The sequence below is a fragment of the Panthera pardus genome, unplaced genomic scaffold (assembly GCF_024362965.1).
Source record: "Panthera pardus isolate Hobbes unplaced genomic scaffold, ASM2436296v1 HiC_scaffold_11, whole genome shotgun sequence".
NCBI lineage: Eukaryota > Metazoa > Chordata > Mammalia > Carnivora > Felidae > Panthera > Panthera pardus.
The window spans coordinates 99,868,257-99,896,104 of NW_026526666.1; the positions used below are offsets into that span (position 1 = coordinate 99,868,257).

At 62.4% G+C, this 27,848-nt stretch overlaps 1 protein-coding gene across 4 annotated transcripts; it reads right to left on the reverse strand.

Annotated features, from left to right (window-relative positions):
* Window positions 1–1,195: 1,195 nt before the first annotated feature.
* TMEM201 (transmembrane protein 201) lies at window positions 1,196–27,227 on the reverse strand. 4 transcript variants are annotated; one of them, XR_002083431.2, is made up of 12 exons: window positions 26,973–27,227; window positions 19,707–19,827; window positions 19,032–19,226; window positions 17,681–17,857; window positions 15,816–16,165; window positions 15,022–15,225; window positions 9,495–9,727; window positions 5,484–5,555; window positions 4,634–4,933; window positions 3,667–3,804; window positions 2,621–2,770; window positions 2,178–2,264 (listed from the first exon to the last, which is right to left on the reverse strand). XR_002083431.2 is itself a non-coding variant. In XM_019461313.2 (11 exons), the coding sequence occupies exons 1-11, from the start codon at window positions 27,083–27,085 to the stop codon at window positions 2,167–2,169; spliced, it is 2,001 nt and encodes a 666-aa protein (XP_019316858.2). In that variant the 5' UTR covers window positions 27,086–27,227; the 3' UTR covers window positions 1,196–2,166. The 4 variants fall into 4 exon arrangements, 3 of the variants coding, with proteins under 3 accessions (XP_019316858.2, XP_053754994.1, XP_053754993.1); XM_019461313.2 differs by lacking the exon at window positions 2,621–2,770 and having other exon boundaries at window positions 1,196–2,264; XM_053899019.1 differs by lacking the exons at window positions 2,621–2,770; window positions 26,973–27,227 and adding an exon at window positions 21,761–21,836 and having other exon boundaries at window positions 1,196–2,264.
* Window positions 27,228–27,848: the final 621 nt, after the last annotated feature.

Consider the following 27,848-nt stretch of genomic DNA (forward strand, 5'->3'; position numbering starts at 1 on the left):
CATCCCCGCCAGCAGCCCCAGGACCCCACCCTCAACGCTGTACTGAAGGCAGGAGTGACTGACTTCCAAGGGCAGCCAGGACGCTTCCCCCAGGTCTGAGCCGCCCAGTGAACAGAACAGACGAGACGGACTAAGGTATAGTTCAAAGGTTGGTATCTTTTTTGGTTTCTTTTTTTTTTTTTTTTTTTTTTGCTTTTGTAAAGAAAAATAAGGTTGTGTTTTTTGTTTGAAAGAAAACATAAGTAAGCCCCCCTCCCCACTTGGCCTCTCCCCGGCCCCTGCGGGGTGTGGGGACCGGCGGTCCCGGGCGGGAGGGGCCGAGGAGAGGGCACTCTTGGGGCTTCCTCAGAGCCACAGAGGAAGGGTACTAGGGAATGGAGTTTGGCTTTGTTAGGCAAAAAAGAAAATTTAAAAACTTGGACACACGTGCCCACTATACAAATGGGGGCCAAGAAGCACCATCTTCGAGTTGGAATCATCTCTGGCAGCTGGACTCAGGGTCCTGGTGCGGCCCCTGGCCCCCCCACCCCCCACGTCCTGGGGCGGGGGGCAGGGCGGGACACAGCTCTCAGGACAGGAGCGGGGGGGGGGGAAGAGGAGCGAGGGAAAGTCAGAGCGACTCCTTCCCCACATGATAAAAAAAATCACTAAAAAAGCACCCAAGGCTTAAAAAAACGAAACCTCCCTGGCAGGGAGAACTGGGGGCATCCTGCTTACCAGCAAAATGCCTTACCTGGCAAAAATGTGTAGAAAAATAAAATTAAACTTTATCCCTGAATGATAAAGACCCTTCCTCTTGCCCTCACCACCACCCCCCGCCCCCAAGTCTCAGGATTCACCAAGGCTGCCAATTCCTCCCCGGGGTGCACATGCCTGTGTAAGACACAGGCTGCCGGTACCTGTGTGCGAGGCCCCGGGTGGCAGGGGCTGCGGGGCTCGGACGGCCACATGCACACACACACTCCCTCCTCACAGCAGTGGGGGGGGTTCCCTGTGCCAGACCAAGGGCCCTCCTTCCTCCTCTCGGGGACAGGACAGGACCCCGGCACGGGTGGGGAGGGGAGGGGGCCGGGCTGTAGGAGCAGCGGCAGGGCCTGAGGGGGCGGCGGAGTGGGAAGGAATGAGAGCTCAGGTGGCCTGGAAACCGAGGCCACACGGAGCCCATGGAAACCGAGGCCACACGGAGCAGAACGAAAGGGAGAAAAGTAGGGTCTCAGGGGCTGAGAGGGGCCAGGCTCATGGCGGGGCAGGGGCAGGGCAGGGAGTGGTCTCACTGGAGACTTGCAGGCTGACGGGGCCCGTCCTGCAGTGCAGGCCGGGGGCTTGAGCAAGGCCCCTGTGGGCGGTGCGCGAGGGAGGGGCCCAGAAGCGCAGGCCTGGAAGCGGGGCAGGGTGGGCCCTGGGTAGTGTTCTCGGGGTAACGGGCCGCTGCCCGGGAAGGTCACGAGAGGTAATAAAATAGGGGCACAAGCGGGCAGAAGGGAGGCTGGCCGGGGGCAGCAGGGTGCTTACACTGGAACTCCGAAGGGCCCTGGCCCGGGGACCCCAAGTACCCGCCTGCCCACCCAGGAGAGCCAGGGGGCTGGTAGAACGGGGGGAGACACGGGCAGGTGATGCCCATCCTCAAGGGGGCCTGCCCAAGGGGTCTGTTCTTCACCGGGCAGGGTCGAGAGCAAATGACACAGGGACCATCCCTCCACCCTCCCCCACCCCCCGCCAGGGAAGCCGAGGCAGCCGCAGAGGGACGGGGAGATACAGTACGAGATGCGGGCACAGCCCCGCAGCACAGGGTCCAGAGGCGGCCAGCTCCCGCTGTAGCTACAGTAGTGGCACTCCCGCCGGGCGGGCCGGGTGGCAGGGAGGGGACCGCAGGGCCCCACGGCCCCTCGGGGATCCCTGGCTTCAGGATCAGGGTCAGCACCAAACACAACTGATCTCGGCCAAGGAGACGGGCAGGGAGGAGAGTGACCGCACGGACACGCTCAGCCCTGCGGTCGGCCAGGTGAGGTGCAGGGGTCCCGGAGGCAGGACCGGCCCAGCGAGATCAAAGGCCCTGGCGAGGATGGCGGAGCCCCTCAGGGGGGCTCTGAGGCCGGCAGTGGTGAAAGCAGCGTGCACCTGGGCGTCTCCAGGCCCCTCCGGGCGCTGGGGGCCGCGGACCGCGGGTCAGCGCAGGACCTGGTACAGGTAGGCCGAAGTGAAGAGAACGTTGGCAGCCAAGCTCACGGCCAGGAGGCCCCGGACCAGGGAGGGCCCAACGCGACCTTTGAGAGAGAGAGTGAAGACACCCGGTTAAAGGGTCCCCGTGCAGCAGCCCACCGGCCCAGCCCACCGGCAATGCAGCTGTGGGGCCCGAGGCCCTGCTCCCAGGAGCCTCCCTGCCCAGAAAGACCCCTGAATCTAGGGTCAGTGGGCCTAGTCCTGCCTCCCGGAAGGTACCTCGTCTCCTGAGCCCGTGCTACCAGGCGAGGACTGGGTGTGCTGTACTCGTATCCCATGAGGGGGCCTGGGGGCATGACCCCACTTTACAGACAGAAAAGAGACACTTTAGAGGAGCAGTACCCTGCCCAGGCTTCCGGACCGGGGTTCCCGCCCCAGGTCTGTGCTCTGGGGACAGCACCCATTTCCTGTCGGCTCCAAAGACAGGGAACCATCTTTGCAGAAAGACTCCCCTCGTGACTGTCCATCCATCTTCTCCACACGCGTGTCCCCTGGGGACACCGGCAGTTGTGCTGGCCTCTGGGTGCTCACAGCGTGCCTGGTGCTTTACCTGGAACCAGGATTTGACCTCATACTGTGCCTGCAGCCCCCGCACTAGCCCCGCGGTGCGCCAGGCTCTCTGGCCAGCGTCTTCCCCCCGTATTTGTGCTGGCGCAGAGGAGCCACTGCCCACACAGGGCAATGGGGACTTGAAACGTGGCTGGAAGAGCCGAGGACCTAGGTCTTTACTGTTACGCAATGTTAACTCTGGTAAATGTAAACAGCTCCCAGGGCACCTGGGTGGCTCAGTCTGTTAAGCGTCCGACTTCGGCTCAGGTCATGATCTTGCAGTCTGAGTTCGAGCCCCCTGTTGGGCTCTGCACCGACAGCTCAGAGCCTGGAGCCTGCTTCGGATTCTGTGTCTCCCTCTCTCTCTGCCCCTCCCCTGCTTGCACTCTGTCTCTGCCTCTCTCTCAAAAATAAATAAACATTGGGGCGCCTGGGTGGCTCAGCCAGTTGAGCGTCCGACTTTGGCTCAAGTCATGATCTCATGCCTCGTGAGTTCGAGCCCCACGTCGGGCTCTGTGCTGACAGCTTGGAGCCCGGAGCCTGCTTCGGATTCTGTGTCTCCCTCTCTCTCTGCCCCTCCTCTGTCTCATGCTGTGTCCCTCTCTGTCTCAAAAATAAACAAAAACATAAAAAAAAAAATTAAAAAAAATTTTTTCTTAAACGTAAACAGCTCCCTATGACCTTCCGCTGATGGGGCCTGATCCCAGGGTGGCCACGTTGTACGCCGGGCGGTAGCTGGACCTAGAAGGCGCTGCGTGGGTTATCTAGTTGCCCTCTGCCACTCGAGGGCCCTGGAGGGCTTTCTCTCTCAGGGTCCCAGACGGACCAGATGACCGCAGCTGCGGACCCACAGCCCCTCCGCCCCTCCCCCGCCCCCCTCCCAATCGGAGCACAGACCTTTCCAGGCGGCGGCCTCCTCCACGCACCCCTGGGTGGTGGTGTCCACCACGCAGGTGGATGACTGAGAGGAATCATCCTCCTTCTTGATGGAGCGGCTGCTGCAGGCACTGCCTCTTTCTGGCATCGACCTCATGTCTGCAGAGAGAAGAGGTATCTCAGCGGGTGCTCACGGCTCACCCCCAGGCAGAGACGTGGGCCAGCTCTACCTCCAATCCCAGGACAGTCCTCAGATGTGGCCAGCCGTGCCCGTCCCAGCCCACCTGCCCTACCCCGGGCAAGGGGAGGCCGGGTCCTCGTTCATATCCCGGCTACGTGGCTGCCGCGAAGGGAGCTGGTTATAGATGTGCAGCAGCCAACTCGGTCGCCAACAGGCGGACGGCGGCCACAAGGAGGCTTCTGGGGGCACAGGGTGGGGCACGGGGTGGCAGAGGCTGGGACTGGGATCTCAACCCATCCTTCCACCTGTCTGGCCAGTGTTCAGACCCGCTGTGGCCGGGCCTTCCGACATTGTAAGAGACACAGGAAATCCACATGTTAACGTGAAAGTTCAAAATTTTAAACGCTGAAGCCTAATTTTAAAAATTTAAAGATGCTTTACAGAACAACATCACTTGAGCACAACAAAAACATCTGTGACCAGACAGATGCAGCCCAGCACGGTATCACGCGCTTTTGACCCATCCCAAGGAACAAAGGACCCTCAAGGTCAATTGCAAAAGAAGAAAATAAAATCAGCCAACGGAAGGCCACGTCCTGGAGCGTTCAAGGTCACCAGAAGCCAGGCCGGGAGCGTCTGGAGCTTGGGAAGAGTGGCTGCACACGCTCGGTAAGAGCAAGGACAGACCCCGTGTGGCCGCCTGCAAGGCCGTCCCAGCGCCGCACACGATCACAGGCGCCGTCACGGCCCTGCTGGGCTCTCCCACCTCCTGGGAGGGTGGCCAGGGGGTGGGGGGGGTGCTCGTACCCACAGTGAGCTTCGTGTCCTGCGCCGGCGATCTCTGTGGGACGTGCGGCGGCTCAATGGGGAAGAGGCTGCCGTTGTGGGGCGAGTGTTCGTCTGAGCTGCTGGGGGTGTTGGGGCCCTCCCCGGGGGGCGACGGGAACAGCAGCAGCTTCTGCCCCTTCAGGTTGAGCCGGGCCGGGCTGATGAGGGGCCTGCGGTGGCGCAGAGAGCCAGAGCTGGAGGCCACGGAGCCCGCCACGGAGGGCGCCGGGGAAGGGAGTGGGGACGAGGCACAGCATCCCGACAGGAGAGAGAAGTAATCTGGAGGGCAGGAGGAAGGCAGAAACGACGGCTTACGGTAGGAATGAAAACAAGGTTGAATGTTTGCTACGGGCACCTTTATCCCTGATACGGCTGCGTGGTTCCCGGTGCTTTTCCTCTGTTAACCGGAGAGGAAAGATGAGGCTGTACCAAAACTTGGGGACAGAGGGGAGCCTGCCAGGAGCTGAGGGAAGGGAGAGGATCTCAGACCCTTAGCCGCGTCCCCCTGCCCCCTGAGGGCACTGACTTAATTACGGTCAGCTAACTCAGCTAATCCCGAGTGTGGTCTCCATCAGTCATCACTGATAAGGGTGACAGCATTATAGCTAATCCTAGAAACCACCACGCCCGTTTCACAGAAGAGGAAACTAGAGGAAACTGAGGCACAGGGCTGTTGGTCACTTGCCCAGGGCTGCAGAGCTGGGAGGCACAGGACTGAGACTCGAACACAGAACCCCGTGGGACCCCAAAGCTCATGTTTAACCAGGCTGCCGTCCCATCCCACAGGATGCTCTGGGGACCCTGGCCCACACTTCCCTGTCCTCCTTACCTGGAACAGGAACCTCTCCAGATCGAGACACCTGAGACGGTGGGCGGCTCCCACTGAACAGATACCCTGAGTCTGGAGAGGAAACAGAAGGGGGACAGGTCAGGCCCGTGGTAATGACAGCCACCCACCCTCTCCATTCTCCAGCCCCCGTTCTGCTGACATCCAGCCTTTGTCACTGAGGCCGAACTTTCTCGAAAACACAAGCTCTCAACGGACTCCCTGAACTACTGTTAGAGATCCGCTTGGCCTGCTCTCGTTTCAGGGATAAAGAAACCGACACCCACCCTCTCCCCCCGTAGCCTGCTCTTTCTGGGGTCTTGCCCCTCCACTACCCTGTGCCTGCCGGCCTGCACTGCCCCTCAGGGAACACTGAACACGCTGCTCTTCCTCAGTCATGTGCACCCCAAGGGCAGAGACTACGCCCCACGTACCCCGCGTTCCCCCAGCGCTTAGCCGAGAGCTGAGTGTGGAAAGATCCAGCGACCACCGTGTGCCATCACGAGCGACTGCTGTTCCACCACCCTTGGGGCTCTGAGGGTCCCTTGGTCACAGCACGCTGCCTGCCCCTTCCCCCCGCCCCTTCCCCCATAAGGCCCAGGGACACAGATTCAGGCCAACCCATGTGTCTGGCTAAGGGTGGTCACGTGGCCCAAGCACAGAGTCCTTTCCAGGACTGGTTGTATGGATGCTAGGAGAGCAGTCTCTTTGCTGGGTGTGAGCTGTAGGGACGCAGGGATGAGCCTGCATCAGGGAGGTGCAGGGGCGAGTAGGGCGAGAAAGAGAGACACAGGAAAGCAGAACCTGGCCCAGTGCCTGAGCCCCAGACCACCAGTGCCTCCTGGTTACCTGAGCCAAGGAGCTGCAGAAATCTTCGTTAACGCCCCCCGGCAGTGGAGACCCTGGGGTCCCTCCGACCACTGAACGTTCCGAGACCAGCCTGTGTCCACAGAATTGCCCTGCTGCCCCTGGGGCGGGGCTGCTCCCGAGTCCCCTTGCCTCACACCTCACAGGGCAACAGGGAGACCGTGGGTCCTCCACGGTGGGTGGGATGCCACCCACCCCTCCCAAGGGGTCTGAAATGGAAGCTCCTCGGCTCTGCTGTCCTGGTGGGTGAGCACAGAGAGTCCTCCCAGGAGTGTCGGGCCCAGGGCAGGGCTGCTCCTGACGCCCCAGGCATCTCCCCTCTCCACATTCTACTCAAGAGCCACCGGGGACAGAGAAGGACGCCTCTGCTCAGGGGAAACGAGGAAAGCCATCCTACTATCAACTCGGGGTACAAGCAAAATGGCCTTTGGCCACCTTGGAGGAGCTAAGCCTCTGGTCGTTGCTGTTACGGGTGTTCTCATCCCATACTAATGCCAGCAGCAGTGTCTGCTGAGGCTTTGTTCTAGAAGCTTCCCTGATATGCCTACCTCAGCCCGGAGGCACGGCCGTCCATATTAGACCCTCCCAGGGTCACGGGCTGGGGGCCTGCTTGGCTGCTCCCGGCTGTTGGCTCCTGGCACTTGGCTGCCACATCAGGTGCTCACAACCACCCCGTGACATGTGTATTATCACCAAGCCTGGCTTACAGCTGGGCAAGTCTGAGCCCCCTCATTTTGCCCCCGTCAGACTGGCAGCTGCTAGGCTTTTCTCCAGAGGGAGGGGCGGTGGGGATGCGCCTCAGTTTCTCAACCCTGCGTCTGCTCTACAGGGAACAGGAGGAGCAGGAAGGTGCCTCTCGGAGGTCCGGTCCCTGCCTTGCACCCTGTGGACATTAACTGGTCTTTTTTTTTTTTTTTTTTTTTTAAAGTAGGCTCCACATTCAGCGTGCGGCTTGAACTCACGACACGGAGATCAAGAGTTGCATGCTCTACTGACTGAGCCAGCCAGGTGCCCCAGTTATTTCATTTTTTTTTTTAAATGTTTATTTATTTTTGAGACAGAGAAAGACAGAGCGTGAATGGGGGAGGGTCACAGAGAGAAAGAGACACAGAATCCGAAGCAGGCTCCAGGCTCCGAGACGTCAGCACAGAGCCCAATGCGGGGCTCGAACTCAAGAACCGTGAGATCATGAGCTGGGCCGAAGTTGGATGCTCAACCAACTGAGCCACCCAGGCGCCCCTCCTTTTTTAAAGAGCAAAAACCAAGGGGTGCCTGGGTGGCTCAGTCGGTTAAGCGTCTGACTCTTGATTTCAGCTCAAGTCATGATCTCGAGGTTCATGAGTTCGAGCCCTGTGTCAGGATCTCTGTGCTGACAGTGTGGAGCCTGCTTGGAATCTCCCTCTCCCTCTCTCTCAGCCTCTCCCCTGCTCACACTAGCTCTCAAAATAAGTAAATATTAAAAAAAAATTCTTTACATAAAGAGCAAAACGAGACTGCTGTCCTCTGCAGTTGGCACCTCTCTCCCCAAGAGGGCCCTCAGAGGGCTCTGGCAGGATCTGAACCCAGCTAGTCCCACAGAGTCCTGGGAGCTTGGGCCCCTGTCCCCACCTTGGGCCCCTTTAGCCCCATCCCCACCTGAAGGCCTGATGGAGAGTTCCAGAGAACACTCCGGGGGAAGGGCTCAGCTGCTGGGCCTCCCGGGTTCCCACACCCAGGGAGTTTCACGGTCGCCCCCACACCCCTAGATGCCGTTCACAAAGAGCCCACAGAGGTCCCACCAGCTCCACGGCCACAGGCAGGGGGTCAGGAACTCTGCTGGATGACCATTCCCAGAGGAGGAGTCAGCTCGTGTCTGGTTACACAGAACTATCTGGAGTCCAGGCATCTGGACTCAGGGCAATCCCACCTTGGATCCTACCCACCATCTGAGCCGTTCCTCCTGCGGTACGACCCACCCCCATCCGGGAGGCCGCTGACCTGCACGTGACAGGGCCAGGAACCTGAGCTCAGGCACAAAGCTCAGCTCCAAGCTGCAGGGGGACCCTGGGCAAGTCACGGGGGTAAGAAACGGGAGCTCAGAGGGGCACCTGACTGGAGCTGGAGCCCCCAACCTGGCCGAGCTGCCGAGGGGCTCAAAGGAGACCCTGGCCGCAGGTCACTGAGCCCGTTCTTTTGTTTTTTGTTTTTCAATGTTTACTTTTGAGAGAGAGAGACAGAGTGCGAGTGGGGATGAGGCAGAGAGACAGGGAGACACAGAATCCGAAGCGGGCTCCGGGCTCCGAGCTGTGAGCACAGAGCACGACACGGGGCTGGAACCCACGAACCGTGGGAGATCACGACCTGAGCGGAAGTCGGACGCTCAACTGACTGAGCCACCCAGGCGCCCCTACCAACCCTGCTCTAACCCAGATGCCGCCCATATTCTTGGAGGCTGGGATACTTCCTCACGGCGGCTTCCCACCCCCAAAGCTGCTACCCCGGGAGCCAGGCATCAGGACCCACCCGGAGGAAGAGGCAAGCCCGGTCTGGCCAAGTGGCTTCCCAAAGAGCTGAGGGCGACGAGGAAAGAAAAACTGGATTTGATTTGCAACGGACTTCCCAGGAAGATTCCACCAGAGAAGGTGAAGGAGACAGAGGGTCTTGAGGCAAGGACCAGGTGGGTCTCAGCCACACCAGAGCCCACGTGCAGCCAGCGCTCGATAAATGCGGCGGACCCGAGCCACCCCCGGCCCTCTGGGTCACACCAAAAGGCTAGGGGCAAATCTTCCAGCCCCCAGGGTCTCAGAACAACGGCAGCAACAATAACAGCGGGAATGGTGGGAAGAGACAGCCCCCAACGTGTGTGTGGACGTCGACCGGGTGCCCGCTGCCCTTCCAGGAACCTTACACGCGTCACCTCACTTGCCCCAGACACCCCCGGGGCAGGTTCTACTCTACCACTGCCCTCGTTTTCTTTGAGGGCAACTGAGGCTCACGGCGGTGAAGACCCTTCACCGGAGGCAGCCGCTGAGCGGGATGCAGTGGGGTTTGACCCCAGCTCTGCCCGTCTCTACAGCAGGAGCTCTAACCACCTCCCGCCCCCAGCCCACCCCGTGCCCGGTGGGCGCCCCCGTGTCCCCCGCCTGCCCACGCTGGAGCGCCTCTTACCTGCCCGAGTCAGGGAGGGTATGGTCCCCAGCGAGAGGGCCCGGCTGAGGCGGCCCGGCAGCGAGGAGGGCGAGGCCCGTCGAGGCGAGCGGAACAGCTGCTGGCTGGCGAGCGGCAGGAAGCCGGGCGGCGTGGGGATGAACAGAGACGGCGGAGGGCCGGTGGCGCTCGGGCAGGGCACGGCCAGGCCGGGGCTCGTGGGGAAAAGGCCGGCCGAGTCTCTCGGGAAACACCTGCGGGAGCCCGTCGGGCGCGGGAGAGAAGAGGAGGGTCAGCCCCGGGAGGCCCTGGAGGCGGCCTCCACACAGGTCCCGTCCCCTCTCCCCTGGTGCCAGGCGGGGCCGGAGTCGGGGTCCCAGGGAGGCGTGCGTTAGTTGAAGCGGAGGAGCGGCTCGACCACAGTCACGCCATTAGGAGCGGGTGGCTGGGAGGTGCCAGCGTGACCCACCCCTCCCGGCATGCCCCCTCGGGTCCCACTCAGCCTCACAGCAAACTAGCTCCACTACGAGTCTCGGGATTAAAGTGACACTGTCGCCCTTGCCAACCTCATGCCGACCCTTCGCCTTGAAGCAAGAACGCCCGACCCCCGCGCCAGGCGCTCAGTAAAAGGCCAAACCTCGGGCTCCCCCTCGCCGCTCTGTGCTCCGTGCCCAGAGCCTCCTGACAGGACGGCTGAGCTCAAGGCGCCCCCTGCTCCCTGGGGCCGGCCTCTGGGAACCCCACTGCTGCTCTCTGGTCTGGGACGCTCCTCTAAAGCCCCTTGCGGAGCGGAGGGGGTGGGGGCGGCCAGGCTGGGGACTCCCCGGGGAAGAGCTCTTGCGGGACGCAAGCCTAACTCCAGCTTAGAGAAGACCCGTCAACGATCGCAAGGCTGCCCAAAAGACGGAAGGTGACAGTGTCTCTTTAACTCGAGAATGGGACAGATCACACGATGGGACCCGGTGGCCCCAAAAGCCAGAATGTCAACCATGCTTCTGATTAAGGCAACCGATTATGGGGGGGGGGGGGGGGGCGGGACGGAGGCAGTTAATACATTAGTCCGCCGTCTGGACGGAGCTGGGGGAGGTCCAGCCTTACCTCAGTGCCAAGGGACAATTGGGGCCATGGACAATGTGCCGATGGAGGGGCAGGCTGGCTCAGGCCCTGCAGCAGAGCCGGGGGCCTAAGGGACCCGCCCTGTGCCCATCACGACCACACTCTCAGGGCGCTGTTAGCCACACTCCACTCCACTGACTCGCTCGCTACTTCTCACCCCCATCCCCTTAAACACCCCTTACTACGAGGCAAGTGTGGGGTCTGCTGCTGCCCTCCTAGAGAATCATGGGACCTTTTCATGCCTTCCGGGAGCACCAGGAGACCACCTGGATGTCAGAACCAAGGGCGGGGCCCTGCATTTGGGGGACATGGGGAAACCGAGGCAGGAACTCATCAAGCCAATCACCAGAAGGGTCTGGACAACCCCAGGCTGGACGTGCCCGCACTCCACGTGCTAACTTTGTCCTGCCCAAGCTTGTCTGACACCTCCCTCCCCACCCCCACAACAGCTGGGATAGAGTCCGCCTTTTAACAGAGAACAGGATTTTGTGTCGTCATTTGCAGAGCAGTGACACCGTATGGCAGAATGGCGCCACCACCTCGGGGATTAGCTGGGGGCGGAAGGGACACTGAACTCACTGAAGATGCCCTGGGACCGTTGGCCAACTTGCTCTGATCACGTGTGAAGCCGTCCCCTGCCGGGGCCTGCACCTCCCAGAGGATGCAACGGGGGCAGGGCTCGCCAGAGCCCGTCGGGCAGGCGGTAGGCCCTGCGCTGGGCTTCCCGCCCCCGCCCCCACTGCCCACCCCCGGTAACCAGCGAGTGAGGGGAGAGGCTCCGAGGTGGGCTGTGGGGTCCAGAAGTGGTCAGCTGTGCCCGGGAGAGGCTTCCAGCGTCTTTCCGGCTCTTCCCTGCTTTTCCCAGATCCTGCTCACACCTGGGGCCGCCACCCCAGTGCTTAAAGCTCAGTCTCTCATCCATCTGGCACAGGTGCTGTTCCCAATCTCTGATCCCACTAAGAATGTTGGCACCGAGCAGGAGACAGTTCTTTGGTCTGACCCCTCTTGCCGTGACACACAGTGACGTCAGTCAACCAGCAGATCCTCATTAAGTGCCAAGCGAGCTCCCATCGTGGCTCTGTGGCGGACGGTCCCTGGGAACCTCCCGTAAAAGAGCCCAATCTCTGCCAGGCTTCGGAGAGCTCACAAGTATCGAAGCTTCCTCTGGCAAGGCCCCCTCCTCCCTCCCCCACCCCGACCACCCTGCACCCACGCACCCCGTCTCAGAGAGGCACTCAGCCCTGAGTCCGAATCTACGTCCACTGGGATAGACGGGTTCCGGGACAGGCCAGGAGGTTGTACCGTGTCCCATCTGACACTGAGGGGGCTGTCTGGTCTTTTTCGACCCAATCCCAGTCCGAGACGGGAGCAGAAGGAGAGAGAGAACTACATTTTACGCAGCAGTTTATTGAGACGGAGGAAAAGACGACCCAGCAGGGCATGTGAGGGCGGCCAGGCCCGGAGCCGCCCGATGCCCACGGCGCCAGCACCCAAATCTGACCCCCCGTGGGCATGCCTGTACCCCCGAGTCCCCTGCCCCCGGCACAGAAACCTCTGAAGGAACGTGAAAGAAAAAACAAAAAAGACATGGTACCTGACGGCCGCCGGTGAAAGCAGAGTCCCGGAGGCATTTATTGAAAATACAGCATGAAAAACAAGACATCTACGGCCAGGAGTTACGGTTACAGCAAGCGTCACCGGCCAATCGTCCACGGTTCTACTACACGACCAGAGGGCAAGACACTGCGCAACAGTCACGGACAGAAGACACACGGGCTCCTCCCGGGCAGGTGCGTCGAGGCGGTGGCTCAGCCCGTGGCGGGGACCCCGGACGCCGAGGGAGAGGACAGCCGGGGGGGGCCTCCCTCGCGTCTTGGAGACGGTCACCCCGACCCCAGGCGGTCTGACAGTCGTCCCCAGTGGAGGGGACAGAGGTCCTCGGTAGGGGCAACACACTTCCAGTTAATAAGCCATGATCCCAGTGATGCCTGCACTTCCTCAGCTGTTGCCAGTAACATCAGAAGGTGCTGGGAATATGCTCCAGGTCATGAACTTTAAAGGACAGACACGTAATTTTAAAAAGTCACACAAAACTCTAAAAAGCGCAGGAAGCCTCCCTCCTACGAGGCTCGGCTCACGAGGGCGTCTTTCCGTCCCCGGAGAGGGCAGGAGAGACATCTGCTCGGCAGGGGCTCCTGGCCAGCACGAGAGCCGGTTATGGTTATTATAAATAATTTAACTTAAATACACACATACACACAGATGTCCTGCTTCTACTCAACGCCAAGAAAAGCAGTAATTAGCATCACGCCATCAGTTTCCTTGAGAACAGGGGATCCACACAAGAGGGTGGCTCTGCCGTCAGACCAGCAGTTCTCCGCCCGGTACCTGCCGCCTCCTCTCCCCCCTCAGGCAGGCTGACTGGGGGAGAAGGGACAGGCGGACGGGCAGTCCCCCCCACCGCCCCGGCCCAGCAGGGTCTGCCAGTCACCTAGCGCCTCGCCCTCTACAGAGAACAAGCAGAGCCCAGCCAGGCAGGGCCCTGACTGAGGCCACGCGGCTAAGGGGGCCGCTCCAGACCCATCCGGATGCCAGGCTGGGCGTGAGTGGTGTGGGCTGGCTTCTTAGGGCCCCAGGAACACGAGGACCATGACGGTGGGGCTCAGGCCCCATGAGGGGCCCGTCGGGCTGTTAGTTGGTGGCCCCTTGCCGAGTGTGACCCTCACACGCATGGCGTCTGCCTCTGTCCTCCCCAGGCTCTGATGTGCTGTAAAGGGGAGAGCACGGGGTCACTCCTGGAGGGAGACTTATACTCAGAGTGACGAGTGGCAGGGCACCCCGGCTCTGGAAGGATCTGGGGCCCAATGTGGGGTCAGCAGAGGGCAGAATGCCTGGATGGAGACAGCCTTGGGCCGCCTGCTGCCAGGGCGGGTGGGGGGCGGGGGCACTCAGAGACAGTGCCCCGGGCTAAGTGCTTCCTCGCACGTACCCACATCAAGGTCAGCATTCAAAGACCCTGGAGAGAGGCCCACCTTGCATTTCACAGATGGTAACCGGAGACTGGGAAGAGCAGGGGCCCGGCCGGGACCACACAGCTACTGAGTAGCAGCCCTGTTCCCCTGGAGCGGTGACTCTGGGTCAGCACTGTCCCTACCCTCCCACCTGACCCACAGAAAGGAAAGTGCCTCACAGGGAAGCACAAAGCAGGAGGCCCGGCACCCTCCACGAGGGGCTCCAGGGGTCAGGAGGGTGGTGACAGGCCAGAGAGGGACAAGGTGACAAATGACCTGCTGCCATGTGTGTCGCTCTTGGGCCCTTGCCCTGTGCTGCCCATAGGGAGCGAGAACTTTCCCCAGGCATCCCGTGGGGGCGAGCGGAGGAGACGGGACATACCAGGCGTGGGGTGGGGGAGCAGGCCGAGGTCACTCGGGTCTCCACCGCCAGCCAGCGAGGGCAGCCTTGGCTCAGGAGGCCTCACCCCAGCCCCTGCAGTCCTGCCTTTTCAGGGGAGAGCCAGGCGCGTCTCGGAAGAGGGAGCAGCGCATGCGTGCCCTGGTTCCGTCTGGCCCCCAGCAGTGCCCAAATCACAGACGAGTAAGACTGCTCAGAACTCCAGCTGGGCGAACCCCCCCACGGCCTGGCTGCTAAGACGCTTGCTGACCACAGGGCCAGTGGGCCTCTCTACGGCCCACTGCGAGGAGAGCCTCGCCCCACACACCCGTGGCCAGTCTGGACCCAAGAACTGTGTTCTCTGTTCCCAGGGCAGGAGGCTGAGGGACAATGGGTCTCAGGAAGGTCTTGGAGGAGGAACTGAGCTATGAATCCTGGGGGGGCAGCGGTGGCGAGCCCTGTGTCCTCTTGGGTCCCCGGCTCCGTGAGGGCTGGCTGGACAGTGGGCAGGACCGAAAGGACAGACCGGGGAAGTGACGTGGAGACAGGGTGGGGGGCTCTGCTCTGGCCCCTGCTCAACAGCACCCGCCCACGCCCAGCAGCCCGAGTAGTCAGGCCACACGGCAAGGGCCCAGCCCGCAGCCACTGTCACCAGCCCCTGAGATGGGGCAAAGTGAGAGGAGCAGCAGGCAGCAGGGACCTGACCCCCACCGCCCGCTCAGGACCGGGGCGTGGCCTCTTTGCACTGCCAGCCAAGGCCCCCGGTCAGAGGCAGGTCGCGTGGGCCACCCGCGTCCCAGTTTGGGGGCAGCGATGGGCTCTTTGGCCAGAGAGGTGCGGCAGTGGTGGGTGGCTCTAGGGCACTTGGGGAGTGGGCGGGGAGGGTGGCTTGCTGGTGCTGGAAAGCACGGGGGGGGGGGGGGCTCTAGGCTGGGCGGGGGCAAGAGTGAGGCAGGTGACAAAGACGCAAGTCACAGGGGCCCTGCTCTGGGCCCATCCGTCCGTCTGTCCTCCCCCCCGCAGTCACTGCTGCTTCTCTGACCTTCGGGGCCGGAACCTCCGCGTGCCTGTCGCCTTCCTTGTGGCCACGGCTGCCGTGAAGCCCACCAGGCAGCACAGGGACGTGGTGCTGAACTTGAGCGTCTCCAGCCAGCCGGGCGAGGCGGCCTGTAGGTACTGCTCCGCCAGGTGCAGCCCCAGCAGCAGGGCCCACAGGCAGGTGGAGAAGGCGTCGATCCTGCGGAGCCTGTGGGGCAGAGTGGGGGCGGCGGTGAGGGCCCCCAGCAGCAGGACAAGAACCCCCCTCCCTCCTGTGTCCACTCCCCCCCCAACCCGGCTCGGAGGACAGAGTCCAGGGCCAAGAGGAGAGCGGGGAGCCTCGGACTCCCACTTCAACACCTCCACGCTGCACGGCTGAGCAGCTCAGTTCCTCCCAGTCTATACAACCGAACCTCCCTCAGAACCACTGAGCCGACACGGATGCCGCTCATTACAGGGTCTGCAGCCGCACAGGGGGCACAAGGGCCCCACCGGACCCCCGACGACCGCAGAGGCAGGTGACTGTCATCACCCGAGGGGGACGAAAGCACGCCACGAGGCCCAAGCGCACAGCGGTGAGGGGCGGGCTGGCTCTGGGTGCCACCACTCCCTCTCAGGCAGGCCACCTGCCTTCCTCTCGCCCCTCAGACTCCCAGCTGCCGGGGAAGAGAGACCGTGTCTGGCTCCAGCCACACCGCGGAGCCTAGCGCGTGGCCGTGTGCCCAGCAGAGCCTCTCGGCTTCAACCCGAGCGCGTGTCCTCCCACCGAGTCCCGGCCCTGCGCGGCCCCACACGCACCTGATGCGGCCGGCCAGCAGCATGGCCAGCAGGCAGGTGAGCAGGCCCAGGGCCACGACGCCCATCTGGTGGCTCTGCCCGAAGGCCCAGGCCTCCCGCAGCTTCTCTGCCGCGTGCTCGGGCAGCAGACCCAGCAGCTGCTGCCAGCCGTCGACCCCGGGGGCAGTGCCGTTGTCAGGTGTGGCCGAGCCGTTGCCACCAGGCGGCAGGGCCGGGGGCAGGGTGGCCTCTGGGGCGAAGGGGTTGCCGGTGCCACAGAACGCGATGGTCAGCAGGAAGGTGCAGGCCAGGAAGGCGAGGGCTCGGAGCGCAATGACCTGGACCGGGGCCTTCGCCGCGGAGGAGAAGCTCTGAGGGAGAAAGACCGGTCGGAGGGGTGGCCAGAGCCGCCGACAGCCATTCCCGGTGCCCACTCTGCACGAGGGCCTGGCCAGCGCCCCCGAGCGCCCGCCGAAGAGTCCGCCTGGTTCCTGACGGTCAGAGGCGGCGTCTTCCTCACGCCTTAAACCCTTACGTAATCCCAGCTTGGTCTCTAGGTTTCCTGCTGGGTTTCACTCATCTGCCTCCTTTCTTGGCCTTCACCCGCTGGGGAAGTCACCCCGGCCGGCAGGGGACTGCTCTACCACGCTCTTCAGAGAAACCCTTTTGGTGGTAGGGTGATCGGGTTTCTTTCAAATAAGTTTTTTAATCATTTCATCAGGTTCTCATCAGAAATTCCCATTGTGATTTTGAGTGGAATTGCAATAAACAGAGAAGAGAACTCCGGCCAAACTGAAGTTAAAAAAACCCAGTCAAAAAGACACAAAAAACGAGTTGTTTGGTCTAGGAACACAGCGGTGAGGGGGGAAGCTGAAGGTCAGCGTCCTGCTGTGCAAAACCGGCCGTGCGGGCCGGTGTTGTGGCCTCGCGGTCAGGGGCCTGGCGCTCAGACTGGAAACCACATGCCAGCTGGACACAGAGCACATCTGGGCAGGAACGTCTCTGGCAGGGGATGGTTTTTACTTCTAAATCCACTTGCTACTACCTCAGGCTTTTTGAAATTTTTTTAACGTTTTATTTATTTTTGAGAGACAGAGCACGAGTGGGGGAGGGGCAGAGAGCGAGGGAGACACAGAATGTGCAGCCTACTACCTCAGGTTTTTTAAACCAGAACGTTCCATTAACCAAGTATAGTGATAATTTAAAAAGTTTTTGGCCAGGTAGTCTTGGGTTCAAATCTTGGCATCCAGCCCTCTGCAAGTTCTGGAACTCCGAGTCTGGCTTCCACAGCTGTAAATGGGAGTCACAGGGCCCCGGGGGGTATCCACCACGAAGGGTGCTGGGGGGAGCGCGTGCCTGTGTCGGGGAAGTGCCCGGGTCCGGTAGGACCCTCACAACCCCTGGCTCAAGCGCCCAAATACACATGTATTGGGGCATCTGGGTGGCCCAGTTGGTTAAGCTTCTAACTTTGGCTCAGTCATGATCTCGTGTCTGTGGGTTCGAGCCCCGCCTCGGGCCCTGTGCTGACAGCTCGGAGCCTGGAGCCTGATTCGGATTCTGTGTCTCCCTCTCTCTCTGCCCCTCCCCCACTCATGCTCTGTCTCTCTCTCAAAAATAAATAAACATTAAAAAATTTGAAAAAACATATGTGCGTATTACAACACTGACCCACTCTTCTTGGGATACCTGCTCAGGCCAGTGGCACGAAGGGGCCTGTGAACAGCTGGGAGAGGGGTCCCGGGGGAAGGCTACTGCCTCCAGGAGAAGGGTCTCGGCTCTGAAGAGCTGCCTACAGTCTCGGGGGGCTCGGCCCCCCAGCAGGGGTTTCCTGCACAAAACCAAGGGCCGTGACTCCCCAAACGCCCCGCGGGGTGCCTTGTTCCAACCTGCGTGTGGGTCTGGTCGGCTTCCCGGCGCTTGAACTGGTGGCTGAGCAGCAGGGCACGCAGCTGGCGGTTCTGGTGCTTGATGTAGTACTCGACGGCCGCCTGGCAGGGCCGGCACAGCTTGTACATCTGCTCCAGGTGGTGCCGATACACCTCGATCTCCTCGTCATACCTGCCCTGCGGGGGGGACGACAGAGGCTCAGGGTCCTGGGGGGGGGGGGCACGGGGGCTGCTCGTGTCGAGCAGGTCAGATCTGGGTTCACTTACGAGGGCGGTGACCACGACTAAGTCGTGCCCACTCGCAACCTGCTTCCTCCGTGCCCAACAGGACCGGTGGCCTCCTACTGCCTGCGGCGATGTTGGCCACGGGGGGCGAGGCCTGGCGCAGAAGCCGACACACAGCGGGGGCCCAGAGGTGACAGGAGCCACTCTAGCCGAGTCCTGTTGCCGCACAGGATGCACCCGGAGGCCAGGAGCTCGGGATGCGGTCCCTGCTTCAGGTTCCGCTCCTGGGTCCCAAGAGCTCCAGCAGGGCAGGTGAGCCAAGGGAGAACCCAGCTCTGGGTGGACGCTACTTAGATGGAGGCAGAGGCCAAGGGTCCAGAAAACACTAGGGAACCAAGGGCTTCAGTGGGAGCCGAAGGGTTCTTTGGGCTCCAGGAATATTTCAGAAGATTCGAGTCCCACACCCCCTTCTCCCAGAGAGGCAGCAACACACCTCTCCTTCCCTGTTGCCAGGGGAGCCGAACATTTCAGTCTGCAGTGGCCAGGAGAGTTATCAGTCTGATCTCTGGCTGGGACTGCATGTGCCACAAAAGCTTCTCTGCTTGCCAAACTGCACACGCCTTCCCTTCTTTATGCAGGTTCCCGGTCTCCCCCTGCCTCCTCCCCTCCCGGCGGGATCATGGGAAAGCCACAGTCTCTGGGCCTCAGCCGGGCTCTTCTCCCGCGGTCAGGGAACCCCTGGCCGGGCGAGGCCTGGCGGGGGCCGAACTCCTAACACCAGGCTGCTCACCTATCTTCCTCTCCCCGGAACTGCAGGGCAAACTGCCTGCCCGGCCAGTGGACAAGACGGACTCAGGGACGCGGACAGGACTGGTCCAAGAGGGCCCGCGTGGGGCGCCCAAGGACCCGACCTCCCCCTGCCCCGGGACACGCCCCTCTGGCAGGCACTGGGGTTTCTACGACAACGTCCCGGGCTTGGAGCCCCGGGGCAGCAGCAACCGCGAGACGGAGGGAGGGCGAGAAGTGTGTTCCAACGGGGACGGGGACGGAAGAAATAACACACCCGGAACGTGGGGCCGGCGCGGGAGGGGGAGGGGGCCGGGGCCCCGCCTCGTGCCCACCTCACCTCGTCACGCGGCGCGAAGGCGGCCAGCTGCTTGATCTTGGTGGTCTGGTGGTGGCTGCACCTGCGGCACAGCAGCACCTGGCTGCTCACCCACTGCTGCGGCTGCGCGGGGGGGCGGGGCCCCGGCACGCTGCTCACCACGTGGTTCAGGTGCTCCAGGTACTGGGCGGGGATCGGCTTGTTGTAGTCGCCGTTCTGGGGGTGGGAGGGGACGGAGTCAGCAGCGGGGAGAGAGACTCAGGAGAGCCGCCACGGATGCCCCGTCCGGCAACACCCCGGGGGGGAGTGGCGGCGGATCCCAAACACCCCCTTTCTTTACAAGCAGCGGCGGAAGACTTTCTTTTAAAGCAGCTTCGCGGGGAGCCCGACAGGCAAGACGCCGCGAGTGCGGCCTGCCGCCTCCCTCGGAATCCTGCCGTGGGCCGGCCGCCTGTGTTTGTGTTTTCAGGTCTGCACCACCTGGCAGAGCAGGGCCGCTGCAAGGACAGCCCGCAAAACCGAAAACACGATCTGGCCTCTGCAGAAAGCCTGCCGACCCCTGGTGTAAGGCAAAGCGGTGGATGGGCCTCAGAGCCGGAAACATCTCGGTCTGAACCCTGATCCGCTGCTTTTCGGGGCAGGGACACTGGACAAGCTGCCTGGGCCCCCGGCCCCGCCGGCCCCACCCGGCCGTACCTCCTGGAAGCCGTTGTACTGCTCGCAGTGCGGACAGTCCCAGCAGTTGCGGTTCCCGTACGGCACCACCGTGTCCTGGTTGCAGAACCAGCAGTTGACGATGGTGTGCGTCGGCTTCATCCTGTGGACGAGGACACGGTGAGGTCAGCCGGGAGGGCGCCGCCACCCGTGCTATGGGGACCAGAGAAAGCATGGGAAGTAGGACGGGGGACCCGGAGCTGAAGACGCCGCAGCCGCGAGAAGTGACAAGGCGAGGGGCTGGGCTGCAGGTTGAGTGCTGGCCAGAAGGACCTGCAGGGAGGCCGAGGCGGGGACAGCGTCTCCTCAGGCCTCCAGGCGAAGCCTGGCCTCCTCCCTCCCAGCGCCGGGGGACAGCTGAAGACGCACCAGATACCGTGGCACCAGCCCCTGGTATCCTGGGGCTCAGGCATGGGGGCAACGCGGACCAGAACCTGCCAGGCCACAGGGCCGAGAGTGACCAGGCTCGAGGACCGCCCTCCCAAGGCCCGCAGACCTCCTGAGCCTGTCCCTGGGCTGTGCAAACAGTGCTCCTCAGGGAGTTTGCAGACGGCAGGAGCCTCCTGTGCTCCAAAGATGAAAAAAAAACCCCAAGAGGGTAAGGTCAAGGAGGCTGAGGGGCGGGGACTAGGGACAGCTGCTCAGACTGGAGCCAACCCTCTCTGCTGGAGGGATAGGGCAGGCAATCCACAGTGGCCCTCGTTGGCCACACATGTGGTGACAGGTGGGGGCTGTAGGATAATCCCGGCCCAGACACTGGGGGATCTGTGCTCTGGGCCCCTCCACCCACCTCACTGGCTGCAGGGTGGAGTGAGGGGGAGGGAGGAGGGGGAGTACAGCAACTGCCCAACAAACGCCTCCAGTCCCAGGGATCTAGAAACAATGCAGGCAATGGGTGGCAATTGCTTGAGCCCTGGGGTCCCGGCCTCATGGCTCCTAATCCCCCTTGTCGTCCCCCAGAGGCCACCTCCAGATCTGGGGCGCTGCCTGGGCCCCCAACGTACTGGGCAGCCGCACCACACGTGTTGCATGACCCCAGGAGTCCTGGCTCTGCCAGCCTCTAGATGTGAGCCCCAGGAGGCTCCTCCTCTCCCAGCCTGGCCTGCCCCTGCAAAACGCGAGCGGTCACAGAACCTGTGCGTCCATGTGTTACAACCATCCACTGACACGAGACACGTAAAGGTGCTGTGCGACGCAAAGGGTCACTCTGTCACCCTCCTGTCCCCGGGCTTGTCAGGGCCTCAAAGGAAGCTCCTGACACCGCAGCTGCCTCCTGGCCGTGCCCCTCCATCATCCCCCACTGAGCACGGGCAGGTTATGAGGGTTGTCCGGGCCTCAGTCTTAACCACCTGCCAACCAAGCACAAGAGCGTGTCAAGGATCGGAAGTAATGCCAGTCTAAATGCCCAGTAAGTGGTAGTTATGGTGAGAAGGGGAGTGGGGAGAGGAGGATATGCATCCAGGCGCCGCAAGGAGGAGCCCCAGGGTCCACAGAGGGCACCCTGGATCACCCCCAGCAACCACAGCGGCACACTCCCTGCCCCTGCTCAGGCCAAAGCCCTCATGAGGGACTAGGGACCGCCGCATCTTGTCAACAGCAAGAGGCCAGAGCAAAGCCTGGCCACGGCAGCAGTGGGCAGTGTGGCACTGTGGTCACGGTTTTGTGGTGTGGCCTTCTGCGGAAACGCATCTGCCTCCCGGAACCTCCACTTCTTTATCTGGCCAATGGAGATAATGATAAGCCTTGCCCCGAAGGGAGGCTGCTGAGAGGGTAAACCAGGGAATTTAGGAAAGTGCTGAGCCCGGCAGGTGCTTGGCACAAGGCAAGCTGACGGCATCCCTGGGCTCCACGCTAAGAGCATTGGAAGGCGGCGCCAGGCAAGGTGAGAGGCGGGGAGACCCGCTCTGCCTGGATGCTGGCACTCTGGCTTTCTCTTTGTGATCTGCACCTGCTTTACAGGCTTCTTTGTCATAGCGCGGCGGGGAGGCGGGGGGCACGTCCCAGTGAGTGACGATGCAGGGTGAGAAACCTCTCACCTGACCCCCGGCTCCCTCCATTCTCACCACGGGCCTCCTCGACATCCCTCCACGACACACTCAGCCTCTGGAGAGAAGCCAAGCAGAGGAGCTGGAGGTCTGAGAATAAAGAGAGAGCTGGGCAGGAGATAAAGACGCAGGGCCCAGGAACCCATGCAGGCCGTCAGGACCTGTGGCTCTGGGCCCAGGGAGCCCCCGGAGCCCCTCCTGCCCCAGGAAGCCATCCTTTCCACTCTGAACCTCCAGCCCTGTTGCTCAGGAAACGAGCCTGGCCTGGAAGCGGGTGGCAGGAAGGGGAGGCAGGGGATTAGCTCTGGTCCCGGGGGCCAGTGGCTCTAGCTTGTCACTCTCAGCCCGTGGTAATCCCTGCCCAGGGTGGCGATGAGGGTGGGGAAGTGGGGGGGGGGTCCACGGGCCACCGAGTCCTCCCCCACAGTTCCTGCGCAGCCAGCCCTGAAAGGGTCCGGGGCCTGGAGCGGCGGACGGGCCAGCGAGCGCTCGGACGCCGGGCCCGAGTCGGCTCCCCCACCAGCGACGCCTCTCCTCGGGCTCCGCGCGTGAGACACGACCTGGGCTGCGCCCACCTCCACCTCTACCTGTACCAGGCCTGACACGGGAGGGTGGGGTCTGTTCTGAGCCAGCTTAGCGCTGGTCCTGCTCTTGCTCAGGAGGTCCCCCCAGGTCCCTTCATAACATCTCCAAAGCGCTTCTCCCCCAGCCACCAACCCCCAGTCCAGGGAGGTTCTCGGACGCACCACTCCGAGCCGGGGAGGAGTTCTGAGGTAACAAGACGGCACATCCCTGTGACACAGGCAAGACTGAGACGGTCCCCGGCCAGGCGGCCTTGGGGGGAAGGTTGGGCCCCGGCAGGTGGGCGGCCAGGAGGATCTGGAAGGGTTCACCCAGCTTCTGCCGCCCGCGTGCTGAGCTCCCCGGCTCTGCTGGAGCCAGAGGAGACCCGAAGCGGCCAGGAGCAGGGTGGGCCCCTTGGGAGGGGAAAGGGGCAGCTACGTGCTCTGGACCCACCCCTCCGCAGGTCCCAAACACACCCCACCCCGACCACGGTATTGCCCCATCAGCCCCGACGCGCATTTGGTTAAAACAAAAGCTCGTGCCCGGGCATCCTGCCATCTCCTACAGATGGGGGCAGGGGTGTCTGCTGTAGGAGGGAGCCCGCCATCGGAGGGACGCAGCTTTAGGTCCCGGGCGCCTGCTGTGAGCCCAGCACGGTGCCGCTCGGAGGAGACACAGGGATGGGGCTTAATCCCTATCCGAGGGGGTTTCGAGTCTGGGGAAGACTGTCGTGTCAATGTTCCCACCAGGCCGTGAGAAGTACCCAGCCTCCCAGGAGGGGCCTGGCATATATATAGCTTCTGACCCTGGGCACCGTGCATCAGCTGGGTGGGGTCTGGAAGACCGTCTCTAGGAGAGTCAGGATGGTTCCCTCAGGAATCAGGAGGTTAGCCTCTCGAAGGGCCCCAAGAGGACAGCCCAGGACAGCCTCACAGGTGAGGGGGTCCTTGCTGGACCCCCAGGAGGCTCCTCACTTGCTCCTCTGTGCCTTGAATGGACAACACACGTGACCCTGCCCACCAAGCAGGTGTCTCCCGGGCTGCGGCACCAGCAGCGCCGAAAAGCTACTTGGTGTCAGAGCGCCTGGGTGGCTCAGGTGGTTAAGTGTCCGACTCGCGATCTGGGCTCAGGTCACGATCTCACAGTTTGTGACTTCGAGCTCCGCCGTCAGCACAGAGGGATTCTCTCTCCCCCTCTCTCTGCCCCTTCTCTACTCACTCTCGCTCTCTCTCAAAATAAATAAACTTAAAAAAAGAAAAAAAAGGCAACTTGGTGTCTCCCGGGGCCTCCGAGGCCTCACACCCAGCCTCAAGGCAAACCTCAGGGAGATCCACGGCAGGACAGCCGACACAAGACAGCCCCCGGGGCCACCTCTCCCAGGGGAGACCTGGCCTGGAGACGGCCGAATGCCCTCCTTCCCCTCGGCGCAACCTGTGATTACGGAGCACACGCCAGGTGTCTGAGAGCCAGAAACAGGCACAGCTCTCCACTTCTGATCTGGACTCGAGGACAAGAACAGCAACTTCGCGGGGCAGCTGGTGACAGATGTCACAGGAAAGGCCAACAAGCAGAGCATTTGCCATCATCCTGAAGAATGGTCAGCAGGGCAAAGTGAGCAGGTGGCATTCAAACAGACGGGACTGCTAGGCCCAGGGGGGAGGGGACACCCCGCAGGGTTCCAGGGAGCGGGCCCCGCAGCCGCAGCCGGCGTGCGGTTCCATGAGTGTGGCCAGAGGTGGGCGGGAAATGGGGACTCTGGGGGCCAGGAAGAGGCCCTGCTACTTAACCCAGGAGGCCGCTCTCTTCGGTCTCCAAACACCAGTGGACAATGCAATAAACACCACGGGAGGGGAGGCCCCTGAGGCCCCGAGCAGACAGGAGCTGGCACGAGATGGACCCTGGACACAACGCTGAGCCCCAGAGTCCAGAGGTGGGGGGTCTGGGGTGGGGGAGGCCCCAGGAGCCATCATGACCACCTGGAGGCAGGGCCAGCAAGCCCACGGAAGTGTAAGTCGGGCTCCCACCCCACGCTGACAGTGCTGGCCTCCCGCGTGTGCCCAGCGAGTGTGGGGCCTGGTTAGGAGCTGAAGGGCTAGAGTGGATCTGCTGCCTTTTGTTGTTGTTTGTTTTTTAATATTTTTAAAAGTTTATTTACTTGGAGAGAGAGGGAGAGAGAGAGAGGGCAAAAGTGGGGAGAGGCAAAGAGAGAGGGAGACGGAAAACCCCAAGCAGGCTCAAGGCCATCAGCGCAGAGCTCGACGTGAGGCTCGAACCCATGAGATCATGACCCGAGGCGAAATCAAGAGTCGGGACACTTAACCAACTGAGCCACCCAGGCACCCCTTTGGATCTGCTGTTTAACAGTCGAGCACTGGAGGACAGGAGCCCAACTCCTCCAAGCCCTGGTTTCCTCATCTGGAGAATGGGTTTCTCGAGGTAGCGGTGTGCAGGTGCCTCCGCGGGTCGTCAGCAGTGAGTTACTGATGATAATCTGGGAAAGACTGCGGCGTTGGGAGGGCTGCAGCCCTTTGGGGAGGGAACTGGCCTCTCCCCCAGACTCGGGGGGGGGGGGGGGGGACAGTCTTCCCTCTATATCCCTCTGTCATCTCCGCCACTGCTGAGCCCACGAACACCCACCTGGCCAAGTCACTTTCCAGAAACAAGTCTCACATGACCTCCCGAGGGTCATTCAAAACCCATGTGTGGCCAAAGCCAACGCTCCCCAGTCACAGCGTTCTCCCTGCCGGAGGGAGAAGGGCTCAGTCTCTGCAAGCCTGTCTTGCCTGTGAATCGTGACAGTGGCCAATTTATGACGCCCAGACAAAAGCCAATGCTTTCTGAAAAATCTCAGAGCATCCTGGGAAAGGTCTGGTCCTTCTCAGCCCAACCAAGAGGTCCCGATGCCACACCGTGACACCCTGGTGTCGTGCCGCTGGAGTGAAAGGCCTTCCAGGTACCCTCGGGGCTCCCCTCGGAACCAGCTTGGCCAGCACTGCACCAAGTCTCCAGACTCCCAGGGAGGAAAAGCCGTGGCTGCTGGCCCGGGCGGGGAGACAGCACCCCTGAGAACAATCATAGCAGCTCGAGGGACGCTGAGCAAACCCAGTCAAAATTCAGCCACACGGAACACAACTGAAGCCTGGCCCAGGCCCTGATCCTTAGCGCAACACGCCCCATCCCAGTGTAACTGGGAGGCAGCGGCGTCCGGGAGACAAACCGGGCCCTGGCCTCTGCTCTGCTGTCCACATGCCCCGGGAAGCAGAGCAAATGGCCACCTGCCTCTGCACTTCAGCTCCCTTGCATAAAATGACCACTCTGAACCCGCTGGCCGCGCTTCCAGAAACTGGGCAGCGACTGGGACACTGGGAGACGTGGGGTGTCAGAGGCCCCCTTGGGAGCTCCTTCAATCCCAGCTATCTTCCCCTGGGAGGCCACCCCCTCCTCCGCCTGCCAGTCTGGCTCATCCTGCAGATGCAGCTGATGTCCCTCCTACCCTTCCTCCTCCAGGAAGCCTGTGACTCAGTCACCCTCACTTCTCTCTCCCTTGGGTGAGAAGCAGTACATAGGGGTGATTAAGGAAGAACAGCCAGACTGCCCAGGTTCAAATCCCAGCTCTAGCCGCTTGCTACATGACCGCAGGCAAGTTCCTTCTCTTCTTTCACCTCATAACCGAGCTCTGCAGGTCCCTTGCAGATCCCATTCTGTCCCCAGAACGTTCGCACAACCCCACCTTTTCCCCCCTGTCCTCCGAGAGCCTGGATCAGATGGGGAAACAGCTGGGCTGCTCCCGAGGCCCTGCCGAAGCAGGAGGCCACTAAGCTTTTTAATCCCTGATCTTGGGGGCCCCATCAGAGAGGCCAGCTCTGAATATGGGGGTCAGCATGATCTCTGAGCCCTGCCAAGGGCTGGGGCAACTATCGAACCAGCTCAGCTCAGCAGCAGCCCCAGCCCATTTAAGAGTATCAGGCTTTCCAGCTCTTGGGGGCAGTATCGCCCAGGGGTTAGGAATACAGGCTCCAGGGCCAGGCTTCGGGTTCACACGGTGGCTCTTGTAATTAGTGGCAATTTAGCTCTTTTGTCCCTCAGCTTCCTTCTCTAGAGGGAGCAAGGGGTTGTGACTCTGACCGGGCCCCCGAGGAATCAGAACAACGCCTGAGACCGCGTATGCAGACCAGAAAGTGCCGGCTAGTGCCCTGCCACCCCAAAGCGCGCCCGAGGAGCAGGAAGCTGGGCTGAAGGTGGAAAACCGCGCAGTCCGATCTCCGCTGGAATCTCCCGCGGGTGTCGGGCGCCGAGGTGGGCGTGGGGCGGCCCTGCAGATCGCGCGGCTCGGCAGGCACGCGTCTCCGTGGGGGAGGAAGTTTGTAACCCACGCGCTGGCTGTCGTCGTCCGCCCCGCATTCCTGGGATCCCCCGGGCCCACCCCTCCACCCCGGCCGCTTCCCGACCCCAGATTCCAAAGCCGGCCCCCACCTCGGGGACGCAAGCGTGCAGAACGGGTCTCCGCGCGGGGGCACGCGGGCCGGGCCCCCACCCCCACGCCGCGGCCTCGCGGGTAGGGAGGCGCCGTGCGGCCCCGGAGCCGGCCGGGGCGGGCGGCGGGCGGCGGGTCGAGGCCGCGTGGGCCGCGCGCACTCACCTCCGCGCGATCCGGTAGAGCAGCACGCCGGCCGCGGCGCACGCCGTGACCCCCAGGCCGCCGGCCAGGCCGGCCGTGGGGCAACGGGCCAGGAGCGCGCTCACTCCCTCCATGGCTCCCCGCGCGGGCTGCGGGCGGCGGGCGGCGGGCCGTGGGCCGCTGGGTGGGGGGAGGCCGATGGCCACGGGCCGCAGGCGGGACGCGGGGCGGCGGCGCGCGCCTGCTCGCGCCGTGACCTTCGCCGCTTTGTAGCCGGCGCGGGCCCGCCCCCTGACTCGGCGCGCTCCCGCCGCGCAGCCAATCGGAGCTCGGGGCGAGCCCGGGGGGCGGGGCGCCGGCGGAAGCCGAGGCGCCAGCCTGCGCGCGCCCCCAAGCGGCGGGAGGTGGGAGGCGGCACGGCGCCCGGCAGCCCCGCCTTCCTCCTTTCCCGCCGCGCACGCCGCCTCTGGCAAAGTCCGCCAACCTTAGCGCCCGGGGACACAGATTGCGTGTCGTTTCTCCCGCCGGTGTGGCCTTCCCAACGCGTGGCCCAGCCCGGCCGTCTTGCAGAGCTGTTTTGCCCTAAGTTGCCGCTCTTTAAGCCACTCCGCTGGACAAAAAATTAGCTTATGGAAACATGAACGTGCACCCATAGGGACGAGGGCGAACAAATCACAGGATAGCCCTGCTCGGGTAGGTAATGTCCATGGGTGTCGTTGGCCTGGAGGGAGGATAGTGTTCAAGAAAAAGGGACACGCATATTGATTTCGCTAATAACAACGTTTGAATTAAGAACCCCCTAGAATATGTGTATGCTTGTAGGGAATCGGAGACTGTTAACACTGAGCTGGCAAAGTCACCCCGGGCAGGTGGATTTAGAGAAGATTCACTTGGTGC